The 13,324-nt window shown below is 38.4% G+C and overlaps 2 protein-coding genes across 2 annotated transcripts in view; one reads left to right on the plus strand and one right to left on the minus strand.

Moving 5' to 3' along the window:
• The window catches only part of babam2 (BRISC and BRCA1 A complex member 2), a 77,915-nt gene that overhangs the window by 62,615 nt on the left and 1,976 nt on the right, over nt 1-13,324 (minus strand). Inside the window, exons 3-4 of the mRNA XM_035167147.2 lie at nt 13,109-13,185; nt 9,065-9,159 (exon numbers count right to left, since the gene is read on the minus strand). Of these exons, the coding sequence (XP_035023038.1) occupies nt 9,065-9,159; nt 13,109-13,185 (172 nt within the window). The remainder of the gene's footprint in view (nt 1-9,064; nt 9,160-13,108; nt 13,186-13,324) is intronic.
• Nucleotides 9,975-13,324, plus strand: part of rbks (ribokinase) — a 43,137-nt gene continuing 39,787 nt past the window's right edge. Inside the window, exon 1 of the mRNA XM_035167149.2 lies at nt 9,975-10,032. The gene's annotated coding sequence lies outside the window, so the exon portion shown is untranslated. The remainder of the gene's footprint in view (nt 10,033-13,324) is intronic.

Raw genomic sequence — 13,324 nt, forward strand, 5'->3', positions numbered from 1 at the left:
TAAATCGCTGTAGACTTGAAAGTGTGGGGCATTAAAAAACTCCCAAGTATTAAATTAATCTCTGTTAGTCTCTAATTCAAGTGTGGGCTCACACCCTGTTTCGCCCCCGGAGAGTGCCAAGTCTAAGATCATGCTAAATTGCTCTTGTCATGTGTTGAAGGCACTTGGCATTCTCAGCCCAGTGTTTTTTTTCACTAGGATCCGTGTAGTTTGTGTCCAACACAGTACAACTTGTTGACAGAAATAGCATGTTTCTGACAACTTTTCATGTGGTTCAGTAACCGCTTCAGCGCAGTACCAGTCCACTGTGAGAGTCGATATCATTGTCCCATCTTTTGCTTGGCGCGCAAGTCTCTTGTTTTCTTCCATCCATCAGCTGGTGTTTAGGAATTGCCAACCCCCTTTTCATCAGCCATCTCTGGTAGCAAACAATAGCCTCCCTACTAAAAGCATTCCCAGACCTGTCAGTGAGCACTGCCAATAATAAACTCTAATAAAAGCTGGAACACATTATTCCCTAAAGCAGGAAGGAAGCAGAGGCAACAGTTGGTACACTATGCCCAGGTTGACATAATCTTGCTTTACGGGCCACCTGAGGTCCATTGTTAGAACAGTAACAGGGAATGAGCTGGAGCAGCAGATAGGAAGTGCTCACTAGTGCATTCAGGATTACCAGGGGGTAATGTGAAGCCAGGAATGTTTCCTTTTCCTAGATGGGAGACTGCTTAGGTTGGCTTTACACCCCATTTTCTTAACAGGAGTCGTTCTAGTATCTAAATAACAAACATTGTCTCGGCGTAAGATAATAACTTTGCTGAATAGTCTTCATTTCCTTAAAAAAAGAGAGGAAAAAATACACAACTTACTGTGAATACAGACAAAAACATTTCATCTAAGAAAACAGGACAAGTTAACCTCTCACCCAAATAATTGAAAGCATTTAAGGACAAGTCAGGTGTTTCTCAATATCAACAAATCCAGTGAAAAGTGAGTGTGTGTGTCAAGATCAAATAAAATATGGTCCAAATAATAAAACATTTTCAAGATATCACTGCAGATAATTTTAGAATTTGAAATTTACATGCAGTATTTGATTGTGATTGCTTTAATTTTCTTAAAATCGAAATCTATTTTTAAATAACGTTAAATATTTTCTCCACATTAATGCTCAACCCACAACTTTTTCAATGAATTGACCAAAATGCAGCAAATTTTGTTTATAATTAACAGCTGTCCAGCTGGGCTAAAAACAAACAACACATACAAACAATGAAATAGTAAGGAATTAATGCGGGAATCCCCAGTATAGCCAGACAGAGCCTGTTTCAGTAAATCCCAGCCGAGACGTGCAGGAGAGATAAGTGGAAACATATACGCGTTGTATCTAGAGAAGCCATCAGGACTAAACTTACGTCTCAGTCACACAAAGACTGAGAAAGAGGCAAAACACTGGGGAACTCCCAAAATGTTTAATGCCTGCACGCAAACTGGACAAGTCTAGACCAGACAAATGACATGTTACACACAGAGAAGGGGACAGAGGGGCAGAAGAATAGGTGAATAAAAAAAGAGAGATGCAATTAGTAATAACTGGTCTTACATGTTGCTGCACACATACTAACATCTCAAGGTGGAAGATAAAGAGTGTTCACATTATTTGGCCTAAAAAACATGTCAACTACACAGAAAGTAAATAAGTCAAAGTATCCCAGCAGTGTTGTTCGGTCTCCAGACATCTGTGGTGAAACACACCAAAACATTCTGGCCCACAGGGGATTGTCTGACTCTTTCTGAGGCTGCTTCTTTCTTAGATCACCTCCCTGACGTCACCGTTGGTGAACTGGAGCTCTTGTGCAATGTATCCAAATTCAGAACACACAAGATTTTTATTTACTGGGGTAAAATCTATAAAACCACCTGTATAGCCCTTCCATGGCATCTTGCATAATAGTATTTGCACAACTACAATACTTTAAAACTGACTGGAGATTTGTGGAAATGAAATATTGATTGACAGAAAAGGGCATCAATCACAAAAACAAGCAAAAATACACCACAATACAACAACACCATCAAAACGGACATGCACCATTATATGTACTAAAATCAGCACTTCCATGAAAGTATTTGTACAAAACGTTAAGTTGAACTTTTTTGCTGAATTAGGGAAGGACAGAAAAGAAGAATGTGATGCAACATTACATCTTCTACGTAAGAGAAAAGTACTGTTACTCTCCACCTTCCCTCCCTTCCTGCCTACGTCTTTGTCATTTCCTCCTCATCTTTCCCGGCAACTCGCGTTGCATTCCTATCATTAAGTCTGTGAACATGTTTTAAACAAACTCCTCTGCACCACATGCTCCTCCATCCAAGCAAAGTTGAATGCACCGTTAATCCTAGTTTATCCTTCTGTGTAGGATCAACTCAGTGACTACACGTTAGCCTACGCAAGTGGTCTACATCATTGTAACCATTTATAGTTGTGTGCTGGTGTGTTTCTACACAACACTTTGTTTGAACGATTACGGAAATTATTACAATGAAGAAGGGAGAGACGACATCCTCCGAGATGATGTGTACAATCACTGAACTGAACGAGGGATATGGGGGGTGAGTTCTTATATTTGAGTTTTTCTCCTGCTACTGAGCGATATGGACAACACATGATACCAAGATAACCAATCACAGTTGTTTTGGGCAGCTGCTCACGACACAACATGTAGTTACATTTCCAGGAAGGTGAGGTAGAGTACACAGTGAGACTGTATCTACGGTGGCAATTCAATACGAAAAAATAAACAAGCCTTAGATATGTTCAAATTTATTAGGATATAAACCCTTTAGGATGTGAAATTTCATTTTCCCAACATATCTCACAATCATTATGTATAAACTTAAGAGTGATAGAATAAAACAGAAACTACAATACTGTAACATACAGACGAAAAAACAAAAGTTCATGAAAACTTTATAACCACAAGGAAGCTAAAGTGACCAGTGATAGGTAGGCGGTAAATGTGGTATCTACATCAGGTATCAACAACAGATAGAAACAGTGACAGCATCATTCATAAATGAATAAAGACCAGTCATTATCAGAGTAAGAAGTCAGGACATGCTTCAACTTCATACTGAGGAAATGGATCTACAGCAGGTGAATAACTAAATTATGATCATTTATTCAAATCGGCCGGAGCTTTAAAGATAAACACTCTTTTGCTAATTTCTTCTCCAGCATGTGAGGCAAAGAAAAAAGATCTGAGGAGTCCCTAACTTGGTTATTTGACATAAATTGTACAAGAAAGTGTTTCAAACAATAAAGGTCATTGAAACAAAACATTTAAATGTAATTTGAAGCAAGACTACCATTTAAGTGCATCACACATTGTAGTGAGAACAGTCAAGGACGGAAATTATAAATTGAGAGGCAAGTTTCTCATGAGCAGATTCGACATTGATTTTAAACACTGATTCCAAAGTTGACCTTACTTACGAAATGATCAATGTGTTTGAAAGAAAGTTCTGAAATCCCACTAGACGACAAACTGCAACATCTCTTACACACTGTTTTTAGTGTTTGTGTTTGCTTTGACCATTCTTCATTTACTATCCACTATAGGAGCTGTGCCTTTTTGTGCAAGTGAAGGCCAGTTTCACTGCACAGAAGGATAATGAGACCATACTTTAACTATAATGTTATATATACATATACCTTGCAGTAAAGATAGAATTTTCCAGCCCAAAATGACTCACCATTACTCACACACAATTATTTGGGTCAACACTAACTCAGTTCCCATAGTAAAATCCACACTATATGTTCCATTGTATTTTACATTTATCAGTCCACTTCACCACAATTAAGTCACCTCTGATGACTTAATTGTGTATTGTGTAAGAGTGGTTAAGTGATGATTACATTTACAAGCACAATCTCTGGCTCAATTTAGGATGTATTTCTGTGTTAAAAGAAACAATGACTCCCTCTCTGTTCAAATTAAACCCATCGGCCTGTCAGATGACTTTCCACAGCCCTAACAGAATTAGAGTAAAACAGCTAACGGAAGTGACCAGTGAAAAACAAGCTCTTACAGTGTGTGTGTGTGTGTGTGTGTGTGTGTGTGTGTGTGTGTGTGTGTGTGTGTGTGTGTGTGTGTGTTTACAAAGCACTCCGAGGCGGGGAGCTGCCTTGGTGGCCAATTAGCCACGATCTGGATGTCATTAGGCTGATATTAGCACTTGCCAGAGAACCCTTGAACCCGAGCAACTACGCAACAGTGAACCCCAATAAATTTGTGGCAGACTTTGCTCATGTTTCATGGCTCATTGACGTGTTTGGCTACAAAAAAAGCTTTGTCTGTGGGTCATCCTACCAATTGTGTACCTACAGAGTGTCTTTGGTAATTTTCTCAATAATCACTGTGGTTTGAGGATTTCTTCATTATTGCTGTTGCGGAACTGTAATATTAATATAATAATAATAGTAGAACTTTATTCTATATGTATACAGAAACAAACTCTGCGTTCATTTTGTCTGTATTTGTGCTTGTATACTAAAAACTTATGGATACGGATGAAACAGATGAAACAGAGCAGTACCAACTGAAATCATGGGGTGGCAGTGCAGCCGATAGTTCAAGCAAGGCGACTATAGGACATGAGAAAGACATTTTTTGAGAAGTGACTTTGCGAGTAAGTAACTACAGGCATCTAAATGACATTACTTACCCCAGGTATAGGGGAGAAACAGCCACTTTTACATCTTTCTTAAGAGGTACATCAACACAACCTCCTCTATTGTCACCATGTTTGTTGTTATCAGATCACTCCTGACTCTGCGCTGCCCTCTAGGGGATGTATTACTTAACAATTCCTACGTAAAAGACGTATGTAAGTATGTAAACAGTGACAGATTTATTTGAAACAGACATATCTGATTTTATGCGAATTGTAAATAAGCTTGAAGGCTAACGTGCACGTAGTTCCCTTTTTCACCATTATTCAACATGAAGGTTGGTAGTGAATGTTCTATGTGCATGTTTTTGTCCTGTCCTTTTTTCTCTCTGTCTAAACAGAAACATGGATAACAAACCTACTCAAGGCCTGGTGACAGCAGGGAAAAACACATGCCTAAACAGAGAAGCTAATGATACCCTTGGCTGGCTGTAAACAAGAGCAATATGCTGCTGAGACATCAGGAATTCAACCAGCCACTGACAGAGGACCCAAAATTAGCCTAATGTTAACCTCACTGGATAAAAACGTCCTGAAACATATTGCCTATGAGATATACTTCTTGTGAACTAAGAGATATTTATATATCAGTGACAAACAATAATGTTTTTAATCTTTTTTAATTTGTTTATGATGGTATTTTAACTGAAGGCTGTACAGGTCTGAGAGAAATATGGTGTAAACAGCTGGCCCATTAGTTTTAAGAAAGATTCACACTGTCAGTGCTGACGGTAAAAAGTTTTCCATGGAATATGGAGGAAAATCTGAGGGACTGCTGGGAATTCAGAGCTTTAGAAGCAAGAGGGGGATGTACAGGAAAAAGGAGTGAGTAGGAGAGGGGGATCTCAGACAGCGAGGCAGCCGAAGGAGAATTATGAAAGCTCGAATAGCAAAACACAGCGAGAATATAAGTGAGAAAATAAACAGGCGATGGGCTGCCAGGCACTGGCTCAGCAGAGGTACTTCCCCTTATGTGCACAGCTGGATTTACGAGGGGGTGAGCAATACTCCCCTCTCTTCTCCCAGACCCTGACACAAGCAGGGGAATTTAGCTTGTCCATGCTAGGCTGATTCAAAAATAGCACTGGATCCCTGCATGGTAGGAGCAGAAGCAACAACAAGGAAGCACTCAACAGTGTGAAGATCTCCAGCAAAGACGAGTCATGTCACCAGGTCAGCTTACTGAGCTACTCACAGCCAGTTCACATTAATGCCAACATTGTACAAGGTAGATTATTTTTCATAGGGAGGGACACAACTTGGTGCGGTAACAGAAATAATCTTCTATGTATAAGGCATCAACTTTTTATAAAGACTGACGACATGACAGCTCCCCAAAAGTGAAGCCGAATGCTTTGATTGCCCCCTGGTGGCTGGCTGCACTATAAATCTCCATGTTAATGGACCGGACATGTAAACTAAAAAGTTAGAGTGCAATTGTTATGTTCAATTTTTGTCAAAGATTGTTTCTGTCATTTACAGTAGTTACACTGATATTGATTTTTCCAAAGGGTTTGTTTTAATTAATTATTTGATAATCCATCCCCCAACTGCTAAGCAGACTCGGACACTAAATTATGTCTTCATCCCAAAATGGCAGCACTAATATCCAGGACATTTAGGCTTAATTTCCGGATAGTGGGAGGAAGTGAAGTCGTGTCATCCATCTTTATATGCATTCTATGGTCTGGAAGCATGAGAACAGAAAACCAACTGTTTGTTTACAATGAAGCAAACACATGATTTTCATTGGAAAAAGCTGGTTGTTTGGTTTTATAGTGGCACCATATGAAGTTCCAGCCCTAGATCCCTAGGTATTACTTCCACATTGAATGACTCTGTTCAAGACTATGCTCAAGTTACATCCACTGCCATAGTTCACTACCAATACAGAAAACCATGTGCCATTTATTTCAACTGACTAGAAAACCGTGTGAACGGAAAGCAGCTGCCTCAATGTAGAAGATTCCAAACACAAAAATTTGAAACAAGCTCAACCTTTGCTGGACTCCAATGTGACATCATCCCGGCAAGGGGCTGCGATGGCCAATCAAATAGAAGCAAATCCACATTCCTGGGAGATTACTTTGCAAGGCATACTCTTCTTTTTTAACATTTAGTTTGACATCAACTTCATGAAAGATGAAATTATTGCAGCCATGGCAAATGTTTAATGATATTATAAATTCCTGTGTCTGAGTATCATGAACCTCTGTGCAGTGTTTTGACATTTGATAATCCTGTAAACTCATTTATCTGTTACACAAGCCAGACTTTCTGGATCATATTGCAAATCTCACCAGTATCAAAGGCAACAAGCTCCCAACAGCACAGCTCCTTTTATTTTTTTAATGCAGGCCTGTTTTCAGTCAGAACGCCCACTAAGCAAAACTAAATTAGTTACTTCCAATTTAATAGCAGGCATTTCATTACAAAAAAAAGTCAAACTGTTAGGGGGTGTTTTCTGTCTGAAAGCAAACCAAGGCCTTGGCTAGTTAGATGGCTGTGCACGTTGAAGCCTCTCAGGTTGTCAACAAAATATTTTGAATTCAATTGTAGAATCAAATTGAAAAGAAAACCAGACATTTGATTTTGAAAAATAACAGTCGATTGTCAAGAAAAAATAGAATCCCAGTGCAGTCGTCTGCTCCGTCAGCTCACAAGACACCACTTTGATTGATTGAAAATGAAATGTAGGTCAGGCTGAATTGCGCGAATAATTCAACAACAACCATATGGCAGTGGCGGAGTGTTTAAGAACAAACTCAACTGCGGAGAGAGTGACTTGCATTTTTGAGTAATCTAAAAAGCTACGTTTGGAAACACTTCAGATTTTGGTCAGTAGGCAGAACAATTAAGGAACTTCCACTCGAGATAAAGTAGCTTGCAAGCTTTGTAAGCTATAGTTTGCCAAATATTCGAGCAACCTGAGGGCACATCTGTAAAATATGCAGCGACGTGAGCAGGAGTTGATGTCCAGTGCTCCACCCAAACATCTACAACTCGATATATTTCACACCATAATGTGTAGGTATGTCCATTGTTTAAAGTGAAGATTGAAATTGTCTATGAATGGGAAATGTAAAGTTTTATTTGTCTGATCCATGGCTATAACTACATTTCATTTGCCATAACCACCATCTTTCCTTAACATTATTCATATCGTAGTTGCCACCCATATTGCAGATAAGGACATTTTTTAAATGTTGACATTGACCAGTAATTGACCCTTTTCCAGTAATGAGTGAAATTCTTGAGCATAGAAACCGAAAGGTCAACCTCCAAGTATGCTGCCCTTTTTTTTATTTTCACAGGCTTTTATCATCAACATTTCAGCTTCAGATTTCTGTGTCTGGGAGAGAAATGAACATTGTGTTGATTATATCTCTGTCTTACATACTCAAAGTGTAGTAGGGTACAACAAGGGGAGGACAAAACAAACAAGAGAGGCTTCATGTGATGACCAATGTTTCCTATCATACTGTCTACAAAGTTATTCCTCTCTGGCATGTTGATGTTGCTTGAACGTTAAGGTTGAAAACTAAAACCACAGTGAAATCAAATAGTTAAACAGACTTGACAATATGGTAAAAAGTAAGACTATGATCCAAAAGCTCCAGGATCAGACGAGTAGAGTGATACACAAAAAGACGCATGCACACAGATTATCTGGAACTCGAGATCATGTTGTAACTACTTTTTCTCAAGCAGCAGCTTGTTACGATATATAAACATTAAAACCACACCTTGTTTGAAACTCAACACTGCTGATGCAATCAGACCAGTTCTGAAACTAGACAAAACTATTTGCCAAGCCTGGATACGACTGAGTCAGCATTTTATGGTGAAACGTAAAAACATGTTTCATTGTTCTGGAAACTTAAAAAGTAAGATGTTAATGTTTCAAAGTTGTAACTATACAAGAGGACAAATAATTGCCATAAATTTCCCCTCCATGTAAATTAGCTAGATGCCTACTATTACCATGAACCCCGTTATCTGCTTTTATTTTTTATTGCAACCCATTATTTTCAGCTACGTAACGCACCTACAGTGGAGGCAGCATGTTAGTTTGCTCCGTGAAAAGGGGTCAGATTGGTGAAGCTGTGATCAGTAATTAGAAAAAAATCTGTAATTTAGTATCACATCAGAGAACCTTTCAATGCAGCAAACGAGAAAACAGGACCCAGCTTTAACAAGTGGGAAAGAACAAAATGTATTTTCTTGTTATTATGATGCTAAAATAAAGTACATGTTCTATGTAAAATATCACATTTTGTCCTTTTTAATCTGAACAGAAAACAATGTAACCATGAGACAAGATACTCACTGGTAGCTCTGAGGGTTCAGGGAGAAACTCAGCATCTTCTCCAAAAATAAAATCTGGAGGCAGTTCTGGATATTGTGCATTGAATATGATATCCCCTGTGAGAAAACAGGAAAACTGATTATGAGCAGGTTGTTGACATCTCACACAGGCATCAACATGAATTCCTAGAGCTGACTTGTTCACATGTGTAAGTGAAAATAAATTTATTTTCTGAATGTTATTGTGTGGTTTCAGGAGACAGTCATATTAAAAACAAGGGAAAGCGCAGTGGAAATAATTTGACATTATCTGGGTCAAGTGTATCTTGATGTCAGAAATTACTTGTTTAGTGTTTTTTTGCAGCCACACAATATGCATTTGGGGTCTTTCTTCTTTGAAATTAAGAAAATGAACTAGTTAGCTAAATTAAGTAATTTACCATTAAAGCAACTTAAATCCTGTCAAACACGTCTGTCCTGTAATTATGTGTAGGTATTTTTTTATATAGTACATGTAAAAAAAGTTAGCTTTTAGTTTATTTATTCGAAATCTGAGTAAAGAGTAAAACAAACGAGTGCTGACATACTAAAGTTTTAAGTGCAGAAATGAATGCATTCCGTTAAAAGGAAGAAAACAATTAAAAACTACAGGCAGGAAATAGCTCTAACTGAGGAAAAGACAAGACATCACAACATGATCACATAACTCATTGCCAGGACTGGTTCACAATGTTCTCCTATTATGTTACACAATTCTATTTGTGTGCTGCAAGACTGTTCTGTTCTGCTTTTTTTTTTTCTTCTTTTGTGTCTTTCCAGCCACAGCAAGAAGAGAAGAACACACACATATGGAAGTATTTTCCCAGTGGAGAAGAGTCAAATGAGGAGAGGATGAGCTGTAAATCTGTTACAAACTACTGGAACTCTGTCAGAGACGTACTGGCTCTCATCCAGACAGGAATGGAGCTGTTTGAATTGCATCCTTGACAGGTTATAACATAAGCTTTTATATACCTCTTTGTTCGCACAGCATAAGAAGCTTCACTCCGCGGTGCAGTCTAATCACTGCATGACGTGCCTTCTCAAAGTCTCACTTACATTCCAGCCAGACTTTTTTATTGAGGTCATGGGGGCGTAAAATGTACAACAACAAAGGCCACAAATTGTTGTTTAGCAGTACCAGCCACGGTGGAGAAGTGGAGGGAGCCTGGGCATGCATTAAGTGCTCAGTTCTGTGCACAGTGGGCCATGCTCATGCTTTCGCACGCCAACAGTGGGCAGGTCCGCAATCTGGCACAGAGCAAACCTGCGGCCCTTGATTAGCAAACCTTCTTCCTCAGGCCAAAGCACAGGAAAGTACAGCGACTAGTGCAGCAGCTGCACACATGTTATATACCAAGCCAGGATGCCAGCAAACTGTTTTCCTGTGTTGTTGTTGCTGTTTTTGCACTTTTTTGAAGCTTTCAGGTTTCTGCATTTTACATGAATAGTACAGTGCCTGTTCTAATCCTGCCTGTTTGAAATGGGCTGTTTGCTTAGTCTGTGATGATGCTCCGGAGCAACTTCAGAATTATTCCTTGTCATCAGTGAGTCCTCCTCGAACGGTTCCACAATATACTCTCACTTTGTGTTCATCCTACCAGGTTTATCTGCTGTGAAGAATCAATGTCAACGTTTTAATCAAATTAACTGAATTTGCGTCATTAATGTTCACTTGTGTGGTTTAAATAAGTTGGAATAATTTACTGAACAGCTGTAATTTTTCATTCATTTCATGATGGCTATTTCAGAGGTCTGTTAAGCAATCGACACAATCTTCAGACCCAAATACTATAAAAACACAGACAGACATACGTTTGTGTAATTAGTGGTAGATGATTTACAGCAAGTGTAAATGTAGGGTAGACATGACTAAAAGATGATAAACAAACTCCAATTTTACACAGATGTGTTTCCTTAATCGGGCCACCCCATCATTATTCATGTATTTTACAAGAACATCACAACATTTTCTGAAAGAACTGAAACATCATGCAGCTATCACCCAGATTTTGATGAGTAAACTACTGTGTTGCATATTCTTACACCTTATTTCTATACATTCCTCGAATCTAGCCACGACATCCTGATGTCGGTCACAAACATTTCTGCACAGACAGATCATTTTGAAAATTGCGCAAATGGAACAAATCGTACTTCCGCTAACAAACCACAGGTTATTCCCCCCCACCCCCAGCACGGCCACATTTGCACCAGACGTCAGAGACAACCAAACAGAACTTAATGAACATGAACTTACTATGCCCCAACGTTGTCAGGCAGCTTGAACACCATCAACTGAAGCTTGTGGACAGATTTATATTTATGATTTAAACCTGCAAATTAACCAGTGAAAACATTCCATTGAAAAGCCAATGAAACGAGAAGGCATCTGTTCAAAGAACTTGTGAGTTACTCATACACCACAAAAACCCGATTCACCTATCAAGCTGACAGATTTGGCATGCACCGCCGACTGTATTTGTGAAGTGGGTGAGAATATGAGTTGCAGACTGGGAGATGATGATGAATGAAAATGATTGAAACAATACATGCAATCGACTTTATAATCACGTACTTTTATGAGCTTTATACAAAAAAAGTATTCTACACAGACTTGTTGACCCGGAAATTAGTCAAATCCAACAAAAATGACAAATGACCTTTCTTTGCAAAGCCTTGAACTAATTCCTCAGTAAAGTGGAGAGATGAAAACTGATCTTCTCAGGATGTGTGTGTAGACATGGGCCTGGCATGGGTCTTGTGAGTCACTATAATTACAGTGAAAGCTAGTTAAGATAATTCTAATCTGAATGACGCTCATAAAGGAAAGTGTCTGATGTGGGGACTTGAAACAGTAATTAAATATTGTTCCAGTAAAAGTTCAGTGACAAAGCAACACGGTGTTACTGGTATCATTTCACTGGTTAAGGAAGAGCCCTCATCAAAAAAATATTGATCGTGTTTTTGTAGATGAGCAGTTCCTGTGGGTGCTTTTGATCGTACTGCTTCCCAAGTTGCTCAGCAGTTACAAAGCATTCCTATGGTGATGTATAGTTATTTATGATTATATTTAAAGGTTCAGTGTGTAGAATTTAGTGACATCTAGTGGTGAAGTTTCATGTTGCAGCTGAATACCCCTCACCTCACCCTCCCCTTCCAAAGAGGAAACAGAACCTGCGGTAGTCTTCACTTGTCATAAAAACTCAAAATATGTTTAGTTTATCCAGTTTGGGCTACTGTAAAAACATGGCGGCCTCCGTAGAGAGGACCCACTCCTAATGTAAATATAAAGTATTTAAATATAAAGGGCCAATTCTAGGGTAAAGAAAACAACAATTTGTACAATTTAGATTAAACACTAGTGGAAACATCACTAGGGTTATTTTATATTCAATTTCTGCCAATCTTTCACCTAAATCTTTCACACTGGACCTTTAAGTGATACATAATGTTTGTGCTGTCTATTTATTGACAATCAGTCTTCTCCTTGCTTCTTTGCATAGCCCTGAATACGTGTTTAGAAAATATTTACATTATTTCAAATATCTGGTGTTGGTGACTTCACCCGAAAGCACCTCTCATCTTTCAACTCACCAACTGTGAGAAAGAAGTGGGTCTTTATATACTGACAACATTGATGATCAAAATAAAATGAATTCAGCACCGACATTTTCTATTCAAAGTACAGGCTCGGCATTGAAGTACTTAACCTGAGCAGAGGGCAACCTTTAAACTGAAATGCAGATAGAGCTTACATTCTATATTAATACAAGCAGTCCAAGAGTCTAATTCTAAAACAACAGAAAGCCTTAACTGACCAAAAACTGCTTATTTACTATGACAACATTTTGACAAGAAAAGCAATGTTTGCTATTTTTCTCAAAAACCAACAATAACAGCAAATTGTCAACTTAAGACTCAGTAAATATCAATGGTTATTTATTTAACAAACATTAGATCATAGACTTGTCTGATTAATCTGAAAATATCAAATAAAAAGGAGAGTTAGTGTAAATTTTCTTACATTTTAGTGTTTCTCCAGCATAGGGGATGTGAAGTTTGAAGCGATCACAACAGGGACCAGGAGTCAAAGATGTGCATCTGAACATGAGGATTAATGAAGACAACGAAAACAGGTCAGCAAGCACAGTCGACCATAAATATTGAACGTATGTAAAGATCCAAAAGATTTAGAATGATCTAAACCACATAATATTATTAAAAGCGATGCAAACTTAAA

This window comes from Hippoglossus stenolepis, chromosome 10 (assembly GCF_022539355.2).
Source record: "Hippoglossus stenolepis isolate QCI-W04-F060 chromosome 10, HSTE1.2, whole genome shotgun sequence".
Classification (NCBI taxonomy): domain Eukaryota; kingdom Metazoa; phylum Chordata; class Actinopteri; order Pleuronectiformes; family Pleuronectidae; genus Hippoglossus; species Hippoglossus stenolepis.